Here is a 19718-nt window from a genome sequence, read left to right as displayed (position 1 = left end):
TTTATTTTTAAAAATTTGAAATCATATCCCAAAACTCCACCTCTACTCTAAATCATAAGTCTATATTAGTTAACTCTAAGGTAAAAATGTACTTTTACCTTTTAATAAAATTTATTTTGGCTATTTTCTTCATTGAAAGCTATTTTTGTAACAAAAACTTTAAAAAAATTATGGTAGAAATTTTTTTTTTTTTTTTATGATCTTCTATCAATTTGGGGAGCCATTATAGGATATGATTTTTTGGCATAGATTCAAATATATGTGTTGGTTTTTTTTGACATAGATACAAATATATGTGTTAGTGAACTTGAGATTCTAAAATAAATAATGAAAACGTGTTAAAAAGATTGGTAAGGAGCCAAGATTATAATAGAGACATTTTTGATTGTTTTTACTATCTAGTAGATTGGTACATTCTGATTCCCTATAACATCTTTGAGTATACGTATATAAGAAAGAGATATTTGGGGACGACATTTTGAGTGTAGCAACTATGAAGGATATTTTTACGTATTGTTCCTGATTGTGTGTATGAATGTAGAGTTTGAAACCTTATCTCATTGCACTCAAGAGATTATATGCATGATGCTCATTGGTGAAGAGTGTGTCGTATGATCAATGATCAACCACCTTACTTTTTCTTTCTTTTTTGGTAAAAATGTTAAAATTTTATACTAATTTTCAGGGTTTTTGACAGAAGGTACATGTAACTGATAATTGATCAACCACCTAACTTTTTAGTGGGTTATTTGTTATTGATCTAAACCAACTTGAGTCTAATAATTATGAGCTTGATGCGAAGCGTGCGTGTGTGTGTGTGTATTCAATATCTCTTGTCAACGACGCGTTTTCTTAGGTTTGAAAAGTCGGCAGATTATTGTGTTAAGTAAGAAGAAGTTTGTTAACATTCAATTAACAAAATTTGAATTTAAATATATTCACCGACATTTATTGTAGCTTCGGACATCCAACAATACTTATACGTTATTAGTCCATTGGTACATTTATCCTTTCTGAACTTGTTTATCAAACCTTATTTTTATTGGTTTTTTTTTTAATCAAATTTTTATTGGTTTCAAACCTGATTATCCAACAATACTTATACGTAATTAAAAGATGAGAGATTAATTAGTATAACGTGACAATTGCAAACAGCTGTTGAAAATTAAAAATAAGAGAGAAGGAAGAAACATATGGTTAGAAGTTTATATAAGGGATAAGTAGTCCACTGGTACATTTATCCTTTCTGAACTTGTTTATCAAACCTTATTTGTTATTGGTTTCAAACCTGATTATCCAACAATACTTATTCGTAATTAAAAGTTGAGAGATTAATTAATATAACGTGACAATTGCAAACAACTATTGAAAATTAGAAATAAGAGAGAAGGAAGAAGCATATGGTTAGAAGTTGAAGATGGCAGCACCACTTGAAGGCTTGGAGGCAAAAAGGTAAAGCTCCATATCTTCTTCCTTCACCACTCCTTTCTCTATCCTCTTTCTGTAGTACTTCTCCTGAAACATTCCATTTCTTCTAAGATTAGTATCATCCTAACAAAACTATAGTCCTAACAACCATGTTTATTACCTTGACTGTATCAATGAACCGAGAGACGTTAGACTCCTTAACCAAGGACACGGTACAGCCTCCCCATCCAGCTCCAGTCAGTCTTGCTCCAAGTGCTCCATTATCCCTTGAAACTTGAACCAGTTCTTCTAGCTCCGGGCAACTTCAAGAATCAAATTAAGTTAAACAATAATCAATATCTCATTCATTGGTATCACAACTAACACTCGTTCTTTAAAGTGTATGTACCTGCACTCGTATAGGACACTGCAGCTGTAATGGCTTTCGTTCATGAGATCACCAAGTTTCTTTAACTTTTCTTCATCACTGCACAGTTGAATGTTTCAAGGTCTCGAGTTAGGTTCAAACAAAAAATTATGGTGAAAAATGTTCTGACCTTAAGTTTGAATAGACAGTATCCTTGAAACCATGAACCCTCCGAGCTTCAGAGTAAACGTGTGCAGCTCTCTATTTGATCATTGTAAGCAGAGGAGTGCCTTGTTGTTAAGACTTTAAAGGGTAACAAATAACACAATATTCCACAGGGTTTGTAATATTTTACCTGATGCAATTTGAAATGCGTTGCAGCATTAAGTACAGCTAAAGATGTTGGATCATTGTTCAATATTGATGGTAACTTCTCCTCAACGATTTTCTCTATCTCCTCAGCCGTATATGGTTCTTCTTTCAGATATTCCTTCACAGCTAGAACAGGATCAGATGAGCCACGATCACCAGCAAATGAAACACATAGTCCCTCCACATCAGAGAGAGTCTTTACTTTTGATATTGCTTCTTTTGGTTCCATTCCAAGCTTAATGCCAAGTATGATCTACAATGCCACATGCTAGATAGAATCATGTTTAGTTTAGGAAACAATGCTGAAGAAAAGTTATGCTATGACTTACCGAAGCAAGTCGACATTCAACAACCCTGTTATTATAATTAGTAGCAGCTGTGACAGCCTTCTGAGACTCTGCAAGAGAGTGTGCAATCACAAAGCTACCTCCATCAGGGAGTTTCACATCGGTTGCACGGACTGGGTTGAAGTCAATAAGCTCAGAAAATCCAATTTTAGCCATTATAGAGATTGCCTATTGAAATACAAAAAAAAAAATAACAAAGATAATTTTTAGGTCTAGTGGTAGAGAGAATGATGGATTATTTGTAGAAAGTTTCTGACCTGATCCATCCCACCAGACTGTGTTCCAATGTGCCGTTCGCATTCACATGTAAGTTGTGCAAGTTCTTTCTAAAAGCAAGGAACTTAGCCAATTCAGTAAACAACAAAGAGAGCTGTGAGGTTTCTTTCATCGAAGCAAGAGTGAGTAATAATACCTTTTCAAAGTTCTCACCAAAGACGGACATAATAGCAATCATTGATGAGCAGACAAAGGCAGCAGAACTTGACAATCCAGAACCTGAATTAAATAAATAAAAAAGAACTCAAGTTTAAAAAACTTCAGGGTGAAATGATAATGTGATGCATATATAGTGGGAAGCAGATAGACCTGTAGGAACAATGCCATCAACAACCACATCAAGTCCAACTGGTGAACCAATATTCACCCCTTTTGACTTTGCATACTCATGAAACCCTTTGTACCTGCAAGAATCAAGAAGCATCAGGCACCTCAAGAAAGAAGAAAATGAGATCTCTTAGTTGCAACTGATTGAAAAAAGAGAACCCTTACGCGCAAATGAAGTAATGACCCCATTTGTGATTCTGCAAGTCAATTTCCTGCAAAATTTGACCATAGATGATAAGGCACCAGTACTATATCATTCCCAAAGCTCTACTCTTTTGTGTGACAAACATAGCAACATGAACTTTTTAAGCCCATATCCATCTCTTCCTCGATTAGTACCATATTGTCCACTTTGGAACTAATAAACAAAGCGCACATGGATAAGACCTTAGTACTAATCAGAGTTATTTGTTAAACTTTTTATAGTGGGACTTTGATTGTATTCACAATACAACTGAATAGAGGGATGATAACAAGGAGAAGATAATAACCTGGTGAGGATCAGTAGGATAAGTACACATGGAGTACTTATCATTAACGTTTGCGATCCGAAGCTGATTCTGACCTTCACGTTTTCGAATAGCAATAATGGTGTCCTGACGAATAGCCATTGGCAGGACAGAGTATCCCTCATAGTCTACGTGTTCTCCAATCAAATTCACTCTTCCTAAACTCAAAACCATACACACAGAAACCATCTATTTTCAGAAACTAAGCAAACTCGATCCAAAAGGTTAAGGCTATCTAGAGATCATATGATCTCGTTTGCCTAAGCCATGCATCGAGAGAAAGACAGAACAACAGAATCAACAGAATCTCGTTATTACCGGGAGAACGAGCGAAGAGTTGGGGAGAAGCATCAAACACTTGGTTGAATTTGGATTTTAAAACGTCGAACCTTGTCTTAGCTTCATCGAGCTGAGATCCTTCGCCGTAGACAGGTTCAAGGGATGAGAAGATCGGGACAGAAACTTCTTCTTGTTTCGCCATGTCTTTGTCGTCTCTGTTAACACTTGTCACGAAACGTCTTCTTGCCTTGCGCTCTTAATGTTTAATATATATCCACCGATGTAGTTTATTAGTTAGATCCGTTACGGAAGATCTCTCACATTTATCGAATTATCTTTTTTTTTTTTTGGTTACAACAAAAGAATGATATTCGTGAATATTCACGTATCTTACTTATCCAAAACTATGGATAATTACACTAATTCTGTCTTTTTCTTGTTTATACAAGATATTACTCAAATATACGACAGTATTTAATCAAGGAATTGTTTAACAACTTTTGTCATTTTTATTTTATGATCTACTTATAAGTTAACTCTGAATAATCTGACAAGAGAATATGTTTATAGAAAACTAAACCATGATTAGAAAGTTTTATTTGAAACAATCTAAGATGTATGTAACAATCTTGAATTAAAAAAAAAAAACTAATTTACAGGATCTCCATGGATTGAAGTGTTTATCCTATAAACAGAAGATCATGAACTGCAAGTTTAATCATGGTTGTACTATCTAATTATCTAAACATTTGAAATTAGAAATATACTCAGCTATATAGTTCCAGGTCAAGGTCCCGGTGACTAATCTAATTGTGCAGTTAACTTATAGAAAGAAAAATATCCTGGTCAATAAAACCATATAACTTAATTGGCCATGAATATCTGAAAATATATTTTTTACGTGTAAAAGAGATCAGTAAACTTTAGGGATGATTTCTATTAAAAGTACTCGAGTGATTATGAAGAAAAAAGAACCGATACTATTATATCGAGATTGAGATCAATCATGGATACACAAAAATTCAATAAGCAAATTCCTCACTGGAAACCCTAAATATATAATTATTTTCACATCACTGATGAAGTCTTCGCCTCTTCCAACAGAAGAAGCCGGTTTCTAAGAGATCTTGAAACGCATGGCTTCTCTTCACAAGTTTGTTCAACCTGATCCTCATTTTCAAATCATTACATAAATCTCTGCAACGACCCTCAAGTTCTCGAGCGCGTTTGCTTCGACGACATGAACATATCATAGTCCCCGAGGATGATGCTAGAGTCTGGAGGTTCTCGAGATCTTTATGGTCATTGTCTTTGGTAAACCGCAAGAGGGCCTAGAGATTATTGATGAGTTGCGCTGAGGTCCAAAGAATTGAATAAGCTCACAGCCACACACGTATTCCAACAAAGCTATGCATGTTTGCATTATCTAAAGCTGGAGGAGGTTTTCACCTAGCTTTGAAATAACATATGAAAACAATTTTCCTACAATAGAATAATAATAAGAGGAAGCTAAAAAGGAAAGAAGAGGACAAGGCATGGTCACTCCCATGTGCTTCTTCATACTTTTCAAGTCACTTTCTATATATTTTTTAAAAAATTACTTTTGCTTTTGTCATTTCCTTCTTCTTGTCGCTTAGTCATACTTTTGTGTTCTTCCTATGTATTGTAATGTACAAAAAAAAAAAACAGATTCTATTACTCTATCAGTTGCTAAAGATTCATATATAGCACCAAAAATCGTATATTTAACCCACTGAGTGTTTGAAAGGGAACGTCGAAACGATATGTACGTACGTAAATGAATGTTGTAACTTAAACTATTGGCTACTCAATTATAAGGTATCATACGGGGTTAAACATTTAATACAGGTTTTCTAAATAAACACGACTGGAATGAGTAGTCTATTAATCTGTGGTAACATCAACATGTAGACGATAAAAGAGGATTAAACAAACAAACAAACTTTGTAGTGCATACATAGGATAGGTACAAGAGAGGGAGGGGCGCACAATAAAGTTGACTAGATGATTGAGTGACAGATCTCTCTCATCATTCAACACATCAATCACTCTCTAGTGCATTCATTCGCATGCTATCGTATAATCAAAATCAGTGGTTACCACATTAAATATATACAAGTCTTGCATGTTGGTAATCACAAATCTAAAGAAAATTCTATTTCACGTATGTACAAATCTATCTCTTGTTAACTTTAACGTATGTAGTATACACATCCCATGTTGGAGGAATTAAAGTACACCAAAATTTACATATGGTTTAGTGAAATCAATGTTCTAAAATTCGGTTTAAACAATGTTTACTTAGTCAATAAATTAGATCTAAACAAAACAATTTTTTTTAATTAGTTTAGGTGTTCAAAGTTGGTATAACTATATGCGTAAACAATAATCATTTATAAAGCGTCTAGCCACCGTCTAACGATTTCTTAAACATCCAGTCTAATCCAATGGTATCACATCTTATATGAGCTAAGGTTAAAGATCTACTTCCACCCAACTACAATAACGTAGATATCAATTAATAAAAAGAACTAATGCTATTTTCTTTTGTAACACAAAAGAACTAATACTAATCCCCTACGGGTCGAATCTTAATGGCAAAGATTTATCAATAATCATACACTACTAATACAAATCAACTTAGTACTTTACTTTGCTGGATTTGTATATTGTTAGTGGAGCTTTTGTTTAACTCATTTCAAAAGTTACTTTAGTTATAACGAAGAAAGAAGAATCAAGAGTACTTACACAGATTACACTCAAACGTATTATGTTTACATATATTAATATGAAAAGTGTTTTGGTGTACACAGAGAGACACAGAGATTGGCAGAATTCAAAATGACGATTTTAACCTCATCAAATCGGCGGAGGAGCTGAGCCTGAGTTTGACCCGGAGAGAAGCTCAGCTAGAGACTTCATGGCTCTGACTTGCATCTCCAAAGCCTGTATGTAATCCGTCGCTTCCTCTAGAATAACCGGTACTGATTCTTTCTTGCAACCCGGAACTAACCGGCCGAGTACACGTACTTTCCGGTTAACCGTCGGTATACTCTTCTTATTCAGTTTCACAACCGTCACTCTCTGTTTCTTCCATCTTCTGCTGCTACTTCCCGTCGTGATCACGGCCGGGATCGCCGCCGGTCTCGGCCGTTTCTGTTTCCGGAATTTGAGCTTGATCCGGTTAGCGAGGATCGCTCTGCTCCAGAGCGTCCTCCCGCGAGCGGAGACGGCGAGAGCGCGGTCGGCGGCTTCCCGGACGGCTTTCCCCCGCTTCTTCGCCGTCGGAGATGGTGTTTCGGCGGCGGAGGAGCTGAGGCGGACCTGTTGCAGCGCCTGGATCAGCTTGGCGGAGTAGTTACGCTGCTGCTTCTCCGATCTCCATCTATCACCGTCTCCGGCGGTTGCTGAAGCTGCGTTGTTTCTCCGAGACGACGCGGCGGAGGAGGAAGCGGATTGTCTCTTCTTCCTTCGAACGAGATCTGTAGGGGTTGAGTTTAGATAAGTCGGAGACGCCATAACCAGAGGATTTGAGCTGAAGAGAATATTGGAAGGGGGAAGGAAGGAGAGAAGAAGGATTATATAAAGAGAAGAGAGGGATCACTTACCAAACGATGTCGTTTTGTTGTTGCTTGTTAATCTTTTTCTTTTGATTATTTATTAAACACGCTAATATTATTAATGAAAATGATGGATTATATATAATTGAGTGGCTCTAGCCCATATATGGTTCCGGAATTATTAAAGAGATCAGTGTGACTTGAAGCAATGTTTTATGTATAGTTAAAAACGTTTATTCTCATGTGTTACTATTAGGATGATTATTAGAAAGAAAGTAATATGCAAAGTTTAATCCAATCATGAGTTTTTTTTTCAGACATCATCCATAATCTAACAACAGACAGTCAACTGAAGACATAATGGTCACATAACCTGTTCAATGTTTGACAAATTACTGTTGCGACAGGAAGAGGTGGTAAAATGCTTAGGACAAAAGATACTATGTACTTCACGAACTAAACGAGGTTACATTTAATGCAGATATGGAAATGTTACAAAGATACTAGTGTGGGTAAGGCATCCATAATGATTGTTTGCTTATTATTATATTTTGGGCTCAATCCTAATCTGGAATTGTTTCTTGCGGTATAAGTTAAATGAACTTATTTACATACAAAGATGTTTAAGAAGGAAGATAACCCTTTTGGTAATTTAAGAGGAAGCCCCTAATATGCATCATAAAGGTCGATTCTTTGGTTTACTGGAGGAGGAAGGTAGAGATTCAAATGGCATGACGACGTGTAATACAACTATTGGAGAAATCTATTTGTGACTTTCAGTGGTCGTTTAATGGACTGACAAGACAAAAGAGAGGGGCCAATGACTCAAACTTTGGATTTTGTATTCAGTGCAATGATTTCGTAAATGTTAAAAAGTTTTACTTAAATACTACTTTATACCTAAAGTAAAATACCAAAACAAAATGCATGTGCTATGTAGGGTTAGTGGAATTGCCTCTCTTTAAGGCTTTTTCTTTCTTCAGATTTTGTTTTCCCTGTAAACACCATTGGAATCGACTCGTCCATTTTATGTTTTTTTTTTGTATACATATAAAAATAAATAACTATAAGACTAATGAGTTTGTTGGGTGGCATTTGGTCCACATATCTTGCAGAAAAGGAAGCCTTTCAACTTCTCCATTTGTAATGCCATAACCCATAAACATCTTCAAAGTAGCATTATAAAACTAGTTTTAAGAAAAAAAACTTAGTTTATCTGTTAGACATGAAAGTAAAACCACTTCATAAACTAATCTGTTAAGATTTTTCTGGAGTAATATGTGAGGCTGGATAAGATGTTGAAAATTGAATTCATACTTTATTAGGTCTTAAGGGTTAATTTCTGTACAAGTTATGCAGCATATTCTCTGTACCTTAGAAAGGTATAAGTTACAATGATTGCACATGACAAATTAGTACTCCAGTTATCCACTAAAGGGCCACTTGCTTTAATATAAACTTATCTATTTCGAATTTAAGAATATCTTTTCGTTTTAAGATACTTCAATTCCTTCAATACTTCAGAATCTAGCCAATTTATATACACAACACATGATCTTCTTCATCGGCTCATGACCAGTCTCGTTTATGAATTTAGTACTGAAAACAAAAACTGTTATTTTTAGCGGTTCGTATAATTTTCATGAGCTTTATTTCATTGTCGTGGCAATATTCTAATCAAACGACATTGAACGGATTAAGAGGCTAACCATTAAACGTGGCTCTTATCCCTATGTAGAAAAGTACATTTGGAAAAGGAACAACCCTACAAGTCTATGATCTATGGTTCTATGCACCTAATAAATACTGTAATTTTGAAAATAAACATGAAGTTTATCCATATTTTTTATAAGAATTAATTGTACCATGTATGGGGATGATACCATTATACATAGGATTCCCAGACATGAATACGTAAAAAATAAAATAAAAAGTGAAAGGAATTGGAAATCTAGAGAAGTGTTACACTAAAGAGAAAACAATTTTTCAAAGATGAACAATATATATGTATATATGTTAGTTTCTGTATATATATTGTACGTAGGAAATGCAACTGATATAAGATGGATAATTGATGAGATAACGGATAATTGCCAATAGTTAATCAGTAATATTTGTTTTTGGTAATTTTAATATCAACAAAAAACTTCATCAGAGAATAATACGATAATACTTACTTACCTAAAGAATTTTTTCATATGTAACCTTTCCAGCTAATGCTTCGCTTCCAAATAAGTAGCTGAGTTTTTGGTCCCTTGTTTCTCAGTAGCCACGTCCTGTTTAAATAGCACAAATAAAATTATTGTTTGATTAGACTATAAGTATTTTGAAGCTAACTCTTTAGTTGTTATCATCGGTAGAACCAACAACGCTGAGCAAACGTGAAAGGAACATGAGAACCAATGAAACGTTCACTTTTGTGAATTGGGAAGCTGAATTTTCCAACGCACAAGGGTTATATAATTACCGGTTTTGATTGATACATGTGAAAAACAAATATATCTCCTAATGGGAACTCAAATTTCAAAACAAGACTTAGTTTCTCCCAAAGAATAGTCAGTCAGACGAATGAACTATGCAAATGCTACGATAGTTATGGGGGAAAATGATACCAACCCTTGGTTATATATTCAGTAATAACAAAAAAATGGTCATTCATGATCTAATCAATGTCAAGACACAAGGATAAGACCGATGTTTATTGACAAAACAGAAAGGTAATGCCTCTCCAATAATTGGTGTGCCCACTAATTCAAATCACTAAGCCTGGATTTTCCTTTAATTACACAGAAACTTTACTTCAAAAGTAAACCAACAAGAGCTCCTTTTCTCTAACACATGGCACATTAGTTTTTTGTTTTTCTGGTGTTTAGTGGCCTAATACTAGTCTCCAGTAAAAAAACAGTCTGGATTATTCTGTCATTCATTTTTCTTTATAAATAAAAAAATACATAAATAGTTTCCAAATCCTAATACTGTGTATCATCATCCATAAGGGAAAAGAAACCTTCCCTTAATACCTCCAAGAGTTTATCCTAAAGATTAGTGAAAAAGATCAAATCAAGTAATTACCCAAAAAGCTTCACAGGCTGGACTTTGCATTGGATTTGTCTGGCCTAATATACTTTAAAAAGTAAGGAACAGCTTGCATGATAATGGAATACAAAATGTTTGGGTGAGATCTAAAACTTATCAATTTGAGAGAAGTAGCAGAAAACAAGCCTGCCAAACACGTGAAAGGTGAAACAGAGCTAAGAATGGTGCGCATCAAAGTAGACTAGAACCTAGAGACATAAATGCTACAAAAGCCTATGTATTGGATATGTGATGCAGAGAAGACTATGCTTTTAGCCAACACGAGTCACAATGATTACAAGATCAAATATCATATCACTTGTGCCAATAAAGTGTAAGGGGATCACATTAATTGGTTAGGAATGAAACTAACCAGCAGCTTATAAGGCCTGCTTACTATACCATCAACCTACCAATGGATCTTGAGAGATCACTTGGTTTGGGCCCAGCATGTGCTTAAGGTTTAACTCCCTATCATAAGGCCTAGGAAGTTTGAATGTCTAAGACTTCATTGAGATATCTGTATTACTTTTGCTAGAGAATGTGTGGCTCAACGATTCAAAAAAGAATAAAAAAAAGAGAATTTAGAATTGTTCTATCCTTTGTTTGAAATATGTTATAGTGATGAAGTTCTAGAGATACTACAAACCAACTCAAGATAGATAACTTGAAATGACACGGCGTAGATTATGAAAGCAAGTCAAGATGCAACATTGGTAAAGTGAGTTACCTTTTACATTCATGTAAAGTGATTTGAATCCTTCAAGTTGGAAGTGGTCCATAGTAAGCAATTCTTTCTCCTGACCTGACGGAGACCACAATCGCAGCCAAAACACCCAAAGGATAAAAGCCAAAAGCACAATGCGGAATTTGCGAGTAACAACTCCATCGAGGCAGTTACGTTCTTCATGATTCTCAGCTGAAGAGATCAGTTTCTTCAGGTCACTGATCTCTGCGCGCAAGGACTCCACGGAAGCAGGCAAGTCCACGATCGACTGAATCTGATCAGCGTCGATGTGAAAATCCTTATCAGTAACGGTTGAAACTGGAGATTCATCAACCAGAAGAGAAATCTCCGGCGTTGATAACAGGTCTATGCTCGATCCTTGCACGAAACTCTGAGATACGCAACGTAAGATTCAAATAACTGCTCGGATTTGTTCTTATCCGTTACTAAACACACACCGAATCAGATTCAATCGCAAACAGTAACGGATCTGAGAATCTCAGAAAACTTAGCTAAAGCGCGAGAGGAAGCGTACCTCGGCTTCGGAATCGGAGATCGCGACGGAAACCTGAGAGATCGGAGTAGAATCCGATGGATCCTTCGTGATTTCCACTGACGCGTCGGAGAAGGTCGCGCTCTGTCTCTTCTCCGCAACCTTCAGTACATATAGAAGGAAGTTACAGCGGAGGAAGAAGATGAAGAAACGAAATGGAGATTGAAGGATTGATTACGTTGAAATTACCTTGCGATTCTTCGTCTCAGGATCCTTGATGAGTCTCTTCGTTGCGGGATCAGATGAGCGCGCAAAGTTTTTCCTGGGAATTTGAATTTCCTTCATCTCTCTCTCCTCTCCAGAGCGGTTTTTAAATTTGGGAGTTTGTTAGTTTACTTTTCGCAACTGTGAAAATTTTGAGCGGAAGATATTTGTAGAAGTAGTACGCTATCTTAATGGGCTTAATAGCCCAAAAGTATTTAATTAAGGCCCAGCCCAAGAGATCGACATATTAACCGATGGTTTAGTAGTGGAATCGGAGTCCGGTTCGGTTTTGGCACTGTTTAACCTTTAGGGTTGCTAAAACTGAAGCTAGAACACTATCGAACCTTGAACACCTCCTCTCTATAGCCGGAGACTTCACTCAGAGAAACTCAAGAGAAGAGGTAGAAGCAATGGAGGGAGGAGAAGAAGCTGGAGCGGAGATAATGGTCGATTCAAAGGACTTACAGCAACAAAGCAAAGCTTTAGACAAGCTTACCGATCGCGTCGAGGATCGCCAGCTCGATTCTAATCGTGTTCAATCGGTTTGTTACTCTTTTCACCATTATCCCCCGACTAGTCTAAAATCTTTAGCTCACTTAGTAAAGAATTGATTGAGCTGACAAGGCTAATGTTCGTGTTTCAGGCTATGGCTTCGATTGCTGCTTCTAGGGAGGCTGATCTGAATGCTAAGAGATTGAGGTAAATGCTAAGAGATATAGACTGTATGTACAATGTCTATGTAATTTGCTGTTGGTACACGTGTGACCAGAAGAATGAATGTCATAGTATCGCTTTAATTCTTCACGTGACTCACATCTAGATATAGTGTTGGCGCCAGATATTAATTAGTACGATGTCATTTACGAGTTGATTTTTTGTTTAAGATGTGTGTGTGAAGATAGGATGACTAGATTTGTCAAATATCATCTTTTGCGTCTTATGTATTTGATTGAGATTTTGACAAGTTGGTGAAACTTTATATGCAGGGAAAGGAACTGGCTTCTGTTAAGATCAATGCCGCAGATGTTGAGCTCATTGTTAACGAACTCGAGGTTTAGCTTCTTCCTTTTTTTTTTCATCACTAGCTGAAACATTCGTTGTTCTTGTGGCCGTCCCCTAAAGTTTGAAGTTTTGTCAACATTATAAACGAGCAGCTAGAGAAGAATGTGGTGGAGAGAACTTTAAGGGAGCACAAAGGCGATGCCGTTGCTGCGACCAGGGAATTGCTTTCACGATATCCTCTATGAATGGCCTTTTCCAGCTTTTACTACTTGCAGTTTCTTTTGTGTGTGAGGTTTGAGAACAAGTATCCAAATATTTAACTCAAGTTCGAAGTTTTAGTCTTCTTATCAATTTAAATCGGGCTGGTCTTGGAACTGTACTAAACTATGGGATATTATAGTAACAGAGGCACTTGCAAAGCAAAACAAAATATTCCGTTATTTCTGATAATTGCTAGAAAAATCCCCAATGATGTCGCAATATTCACACTCACAATTCATCTGTACAAACCATCAAATGGTTCAACCACGGTTGATCGCTAAATATAGTAATAATGATATATGCAAGTAGACACTCTTGCACACCTACCCAACGAGAGTGCATATACAAAGCACGTGACATTTTTGCAATCAACTTTCACATCAAATCCCTTTCACGCACTTCCTTTAAGCCTCTTCGATAGAAAGATATCAAAAACCAATCACCACAATTAATTAACCAACCTGAGCCAATACGTTTCTTTTTGGCAAGTTGTGTAATGACACAAACATATCACTTCCTGCTTTTAGAACCAGACCCACAATTCCAGTGGCTGCCTCAGCTCACCAGTCTCGTCCGCGTTGTAATTAAACCCACCCATTTTTTACTGCTCAAAAACAGATCAAATTCTCTACCTTCCTTTGTTTTCATGAACATCTTCCTGTCTTAAAATGGCGCCTTCAGGAACAAAAGAGTCAACTTCTGTTCACTTTAGTTGTCCTTGAGGGGGGAGTTGTCACGTAAAGCAGCACGACTAGCTTGGAGCTGTATTGTAGACTTTCTTTGCATCTCTCTTAGCTTATCCATCAGTTCTTGGAATGTTGGTCTCAGCTTTGTATCGCTACAGTGTTGGACAAACCAAAAGAGAAGCATAAATAAATGTCACCGTACCATTAAAGGCTATATTCCTCTAGTAAGGATTTAGTGGTGTTCAGTATGTGAAACTTTTACCTGTGCCAACAGCTCTCCATTAATGCGATCCACAAGGGATCAATGTCCTTTGGAATTTCCAGCCTCTGGTTCATGAACCCGACAGCTCCAATCACCTGCACATTTTTCAAATAAGTATCTCTTCACATTTGGTCTGTGTATGTGTACCGAAGTGCAGCAATTGGAGCATGACATCAAATTTGTAGAGATGTTGCAAAATAATATCCATATAAATTTGACTAGATTTATAACACATTTTCACTCGTATCTTTACACATTACACCATGTACAATGATTTTTATGGTTCTTATAGAGTTAACGTGAATTATTAAACAACTTATTTTGTAGATACAATTTTTCTTATTTTTAGCTTAAATGATATCACAGAAAATCTAGTTTCTAAATAAAATTTTCTCAAGTTTGAGATTTTAGGACCAGTTGGCAAGTAGAGACGCTTTCTTCTATCTAAATAAAATGATACCTGCATAGCGTTGAGAGTTTCCCATGGGATCTTCTCGGTGGCAAGCTCCCAGAGAACTACTCCAAAGCTGTAAATGTCAGACCTGTATCAATGATTTAAGAATAGCTAGTTAGCATTGAAGGCTACAGAACAATTACGCAAAGGAATGTAACCAAACAGAACACGAGAATATACTTCTCATCAGCAGACTCATTTCGAAGAACTTCTGGTGCCATCCATTGAGGCTGCAGAACATGTAAAAAGGCAATCAAAAATCACAGTGAGAAGTTGGCTTATAAAGTCAGAATTCAAATCGAAAAGGAGCCTAGGGTTAAGTACCGTTCCCTTCCCGGACTTGGTGGTTAGGTATGTCTCATGCTTGATACGCGAAAGACCAAAGTCAGCTACCTGTTAAGATGTCACTGTAAGTTGACGTTGTTTCTAGTTCCTTTTTGCAGGTCTGAGTCTCACTTTACCAGTTCATTCATTCACATAAAACGTATTGTTTATCTAATGCTTCGTTTGGAACGCGATATAATTTTTATGAAGATAGAAAGTTTATTATCCATCTGAATTACGGGAAAACAAAGGTATTTTAAGATGAATATCTTACTTTAACGGTCCAGTTCTTGTCTACCAGCAGATTTGACGACTTCAGATCACGATGGACGATGGGTGGACTACAATGGTGAAGATAATTCATACCGCGAGCCTGTGTAAAGAGAAAAGAAGGATCACAAAACAATAACAACAATATCAAATAGAGCATCCTCAGAAAATTGTCTACGTCCAATCGTCAATGATCATAAAAATGAAAAATTTTACACGTCAATCCAATGTATAACTATACTCACAATGTCCAAAGCCATATGGATACGCCGCCTCCAATCCAGTTTTGATGCATTCCTCTGTAGTAGGCGAAAGAGACTTCCACTGCAAATAGTAATTTGAATCATTAGGAGCATGGTTCAGAGACATGCTTGAAGGCCGAAGAGGCCAAAAAGTGAGAGCAGTAACTAAAAGAGATGAGACCAGACCGTGGAAGGAACTCGGACACTATACAGAGGCGCGGAGGTGAAGTCACAGCTCCCATAAAAAGCAGGACGTTAGGATGTCTAAGTCTTTTCATCAACAATACCTTCACACAAAAATACCAATATAAAGAATGAAAACTTCGACTTAGCTGTTTTCAGAAATGATCTATTATTCGATGCAATGCAGTTTGTAAGTGAGCATGCTTTAGTACAGAAAACTGGTGTAGTTGAAGAATCAATCTTAGTAATGTGATATGAAAGAGGTAAGATGTTGCCTCTACCAATAACAAATAAAGATGTCAAATATCTTTCGTCAAAACTACACTCAGAGCAATAATTATTGGCAACGGACTAAAAACAATACCTCCTGTCTAAAAGATTGTATAACGTCTTCTGAGTATTCTGCTTGGAAAACACTTTAACAGCTACATCCTGCGGTAACATACCAGCTCTCAATAAGACAAAACTTTAAACTTGCAATTTTTTAAGCTATCAGGGAAGCGTGTATAAATATATGAAAAATGCATATTCTACAATATCACGAGCAGCCAAAAACTTACAGATCCAAACCAGAGACCGTGGTAGACGGTTCCACATGAACCTGTAAAATGGAAAAATGCATGTTAGCATAAGGGAGGCAGAATATCGCAAAAAAAAAAAAAAATGTGAAGATACAAAGAATGATGTGTGGCAATCTATTTAAGAGAATAGATCACCTTGTCCGATTTGTTCTCCAATTGTTAAATCCTCCCATAAAATTTCATATTCCAGACCATCACTATCCGCATCATCAATCTTGTTCATCACACTGCTGCTGGTACTTCCACAGCTACTAGCGCTGCTTGTGCTGGTTGCATTTAAAGAGGAAGACCACATACTACCTCCCTCATTATTTGTAGCCGGCTTATTACTTTCAAAGGCAAGGCTTTCAGACTTAACAACAGAGGAAGGGATAATCTGGCGAGTCTTATCTTTCCCTTGTCCATTTTGTACCCAAGGCCATACAGAATGAGTTGGCCTTCCTTTTGAACCTTCCTGCTCATTCCCTTTCCACGGCCATGACAAACCTTTCTTAACCATCCATTCTTCAGCTTTTGAGGTGAGAACCTTATGGATCGCAGGCTTTTCATCGCTCTCATCACTGGAATCTTTAAAGGGCTTCGAATGAAACTTTTCTTCGTTACATGTGAATACACCAAAAGGAGACTGGACAAAATCCCCTCTTGGCGTGCTGGCACCACTTGACGCTGCATCGTCCCTGTGGTCAGAGTGAGTAGCACCGAAGACCCCACCATGATCCGAATGATGACTATCCCCACTGCCACCCTCGGAGAGTGTAGCACTACTACTCTCACACTGCTCGCATTTTCGACCTTACCTTGTTGCTCACCTTGGACGCCTGCAATTTCAACACTAGTCAAAAATACGCAACAGCAAAAACAAAAGGTGAGAGTAACACGCAACCAACAATTAAACTAACCAAATTTGATATCTTTGACGCTATAGCAGTTTGTATAGGCTGGTCAGAGTCAAGACCAAGTTTCGATATAACAGCTTCTTTGGAGTCCAAACCAAGCTTAGAAGCAAAACTATTCCTTGCAGTTACAAAGCTCGTTTCACCTTCTTCCGCCTTTAACTTAGCCAAAGAGATCCTCGGGTTCAGATACGGCGCCGTGTTACTCGTGATACAAATGATCCCTATAAGAGTCCCGTCATCATCATAAAACGGAGAACACGTAGTCACAGCTGAGAATCTCTCCCCTGACTTACTCTTCACAGGAAACTCCCCTGTCCAGCTCTCTCCACGGACGCAACGCCTAGCAATATTCATAGCGAAAGCAGCGTCACGATCATCCGCAATAACGTTAATCGGATTCTCCCCAAGTGCTTCTGCTGCAGAGTAGCCATAAAGCTTCTCCGCCATAGCATTCCTGAAACAATCATACAATCACCAAATGAACAATGCAGACACCTTCAATACATGAATCTAACTTAACATTCTATATTTGTTAGAGGAATCGAAGAAGACATTCTGTTATTCTGTTACAGAGTCAGTTACTCTGTTTACATATATATACAGAGGAACCGGTTTAATTACTAAACCAATTATACAATCCCGGTTAACTCTGATAATATCCCAAACCAATCCTCGATCAATTTCACACAAGATCGAACCTACTCACCAGAAGATGATTCGCATGTTTAGATCGAAAGCGTGAACAGCTTGCGCCATCGACTGCAAGATATTCAAATACTGTTTATCAGTGAACTTCCCAGCCGACGGTCCGCCGTCGCCGCCGCCGGGACCTCCACCTACTCCAGCTCTCAGATTGATCGGACCTGGATACGGCTGTCCTTCGCAACGGCGAGGCGTGGCGAAACGACGCGGCGCCGCTCTTCCTCCAGGAGACGGACCTCCGTCGCCGCCGATGTTTCTCCGCGGCGGACGATGCGGAGAGACCGAATGCGATCGCTGCCGAATCTCCGTGGAGACCTTGAGCCTCGACATCTCCTGCTTCAGATGCTCCTGATTTTCCTCAAGCTCGAGTATCTTCTTGAGCAGCTGTTCCGCGGGTGGAGTCTCCATTGTTCGATCGAATCTGGAGCTGAGCGAGTTGAATCGGGGATCGTTCGAGTTGAATCGGAGAGGGAGCAGTTAGAGAATCGATTTAAGGAATGGTTTGACTATGGATGAGGATGTGTTGACTCTCTCTCTCTCTCTAAGCAGAAAGATAGAGAAAGTTTTCTCTCTCTCTCTCTCTAGAAGAAGAGAAATGGAATTGAAGAAATGGTCAACAATAATGGAGGACGCTTTCTTTCCCCCTCGCTTATCTTTTCTTCTCTTTTGATTCGCTTTTCTCCCTTGTACACTTTTTCATTTTTTTTATTATTATTTTTTTTGTATTTTTCAGTTTCCATTTTTGATAAAGCAGCATTCAGGAACAAAAATTACCAAAATAGCACACATTTAATAAGAAGACACTAATTACTCTAATTCTTAAATCATACTCCCACTACCTTCTAATAATAATCATAATCCTAATAAAATAAAACCAACCAAAAAATAAAATACATTTTTTTATCTTTATTAAAAGATATTTATCTAATTGTGTGGTTAATTTAATTTGAAATATTTTAGATTAGATTGCTTGTACGAAAAAAACTGAATTAGATTGTATAATGAATCAACTGAATTAGATTGTAAAATGTTGATTCATTTTAAATTAAATAATGTTATTTCCATTAATTGTTCCATATGCTTATAAGTGAGATTTCTGTTCCAAACTATATGGAAGGAAATTTGACCCAAAAAACGACAGTAGAAACCTATAAATTAATATTCAACATTTAGCCCGTCCAAATTTTGACACAAATCGATAAAATTAAAGATAATATTTTTAAAAAAATCTATGTGAATATATAGTTTCATAAAATTATAATTAATAATTTACATGTATACATATTTTATATAAGTAAGAATATTATTATAATTTTTGTTTTATATTCACAATGAAATTATCTTTATATATATATGAAACTGTGAACTTTAGATGATAAGAAAAAAATTATTTGTAAAAGAATCTTGAGAGAAGTTTCTTTTATTGAGTTAGGATCACCTCTACTCTTAATATATATTAATTTTCAGGAATCCTGATTTGAAAGACTCAAGTTGTGTGTTTACATCAATATTTTCTTTGACGTTGAAATCAGGTTAGATTTTTTGTAGAGAGGGTAAAGTGTTGAACAACAAGTGCAGTTCAGTTAAAGTTTATTTGATTATAATACAAAAAAACTGTGATAAACTACCTATTTAAAAAATCAAATATTAATTACAGACATAATAATGAAAACAATGTTATATTGCGGTAAAACTATGTTGATATAACCAGTTGAGCAATGATTAAGAAGCTTTCTATCAATAAAAAGGTTATTATTTTTAATATACAAAGGTTTGACTTAAAATTGATGAACATAGAGACAAAGAGTGTGAAGAAAAAAGAGGAGGTTTA

General features: G+C 36.7%; 3 protein-coding genes, 2 long non-coding RNA genes and 1 pseudogene across 5 annotated transcripts; 2 read left to right on the top strand and 4 right to left on the bottom strand.

Annotated features, from left to right (window-relative positions):
* Positions 1 to 1194: 1194 nt before the first annotated feature.
* LOC125593860 (galactokinase-like) lies at positions 1195 to 4178 on the bottom strand. The gene is made up of 12 exons (XM_048770215.1): positions 3924 to 4178; positions 3588 to 3763; positions 3262 to 3308; positions 3079 to 3173; positions 2906 to 2988; positions 2751 to 2819; positions 2476 to 2661; positions 2130 to 2399; positions 1965 to 2035; positions 1817 to 1894; positions 1589 to 1730; positions 1195 to 1515 (listed from the first exon to the last, which is right to left on the bottom strand). Exons 1-12 carry the CDS (start codon positions 4084 to 4086, stop codon positions 1405 to 1407), a joined length of 1491 nt encoding a protein of 496 aa, XP_048626172.1. The 5' UTR covers positions 4087 to 4178; the 3' UTR covers positions 1195 to 1404.
* Positions 4179 to 6598: 2420 nt separating this feature from the next.
* LOC125593858 (transcription factor bHLH148-like) lies at positions 6599 to 7494 on the bottom strand. Its single transcript, XM_048770213.1, has one exon. It carries the CDS (start codon positions 7422 to 7424, stop codon positions 6765 to 6767), a length of 660 nt encoding a protein of 219 aa, XP_048626170.1. The 5' UTR covers positions 7425 to 7494; the 3' UTR covers positions 6599 to 6764.
* A 2019-nt stretch (positions 7495 to 9513) lies between these two features.
* Positions 9514 to 12161, bottom strand: LOC125593859 (annotated as a pseudogene).
* Positions 12162 to 12304: 143 nt separating this feature from the next.
* Positions 12305 to 12711, top strand: LOC125593855. Its single transcript, XR_007329694.1, has 2 exons — positions 12305 to 12566; positions 12668 to 12711. It is a non-coding gene; the product is annotated as an uncharacterized LOC125593855 (long non-coding RNA).
* A 293-nt stretch (positions 12712 to 13004) lies between these two features.
* LOC125593856 lies at positions 13005 to 13466 on the top strand. Its single transcript, XR_007329696.1, has 2 exons — positions 13005 to 13076; positions 13179 to 13466. It is a non-coding gene; the product is annotated as an uncharacterized LOC125593856 (long non-coding RNA).
* Positions 13453 to 18445, bottom strand: LOC106352955 (serine/threonine-protein kinase PAK 3). Its single transcript, XM_022689702.2, is given in 15 exon segments — positions 13453 to 14125; positions 14236 to 14330; positions 14696 to 14777; positions 14870 to 14919; positions 15014 to 15082; positions 15288 to 15386; positions 15529 to 15607; positions 15712 to 15812; positions 16073 to 16113; positions 16116 to 16140; positions 16269 to 16309; positions 16425 to 17064; positions 17066 to 17107; positions 17189 to 17639; positions 17892 to 18445. Coding segments are annotated over 15 exon segments (2349 nt in total). The 5' UTR covers positions 18296 to 18445; the 3' UTR covers positions 13453 to 13995.
* Positions 18446 to 19718: the final 1273 nt, after the last annotated feature.

Source organism: Brassica napus (assembly GCF_020379485.1).
Source record: "Brassica napus cultivar Da-Ae chromosome A1 unlocalized genomic scaffold, Da-Ae chrA01_Random_11, whole genome shotgun sequence".
NCBI classification, from domain to species: Eukaryota; Viridiplantae; Streptophyta; class Magnoliopsida; order Brassicales; family Brassicaceae; genus Brassica; species Brassica napus.
This window is presented reverse-complemented; position numbering and strand designations above follow the sequence as displayed.

What these genes read in the sequence shown, in the direction of transcription:
- LOC125593858 (XM_048770213.1), bottom strand. Translation starts at nt 7,424, where the DNA reads ATGGCGTCTCCGACTTATCTAAACTCAACCCCTACAGATCTCGTTCGA.
- LOC125593860 (XM_048770215.1), bottom strand. Translation starts at nt 4,086, where the DNA reads ATGGCGAAACAAGAAGAAGTTTCTGTCCCGATCTTCTCATCCCTTGAA. An exon ending in ACTCTTCGCTCGTTCTCCCG is followed by an intron (nt 3,764 to 3,923) that starts GTAATAACGAGA and finishes TTTTGAGTTTAG; the next exon opens with GAAGAGTGAATTTGATTGGA. An exon ending in GGTCATTACTTCATTTGCGC is followed by an intron (nt 3,174 to 3,261) that starts GTAAGGGTTCTC and finishes TGATTCTTGCAG; the next exon opens with GTACAAAGGGTTTCATGAGT.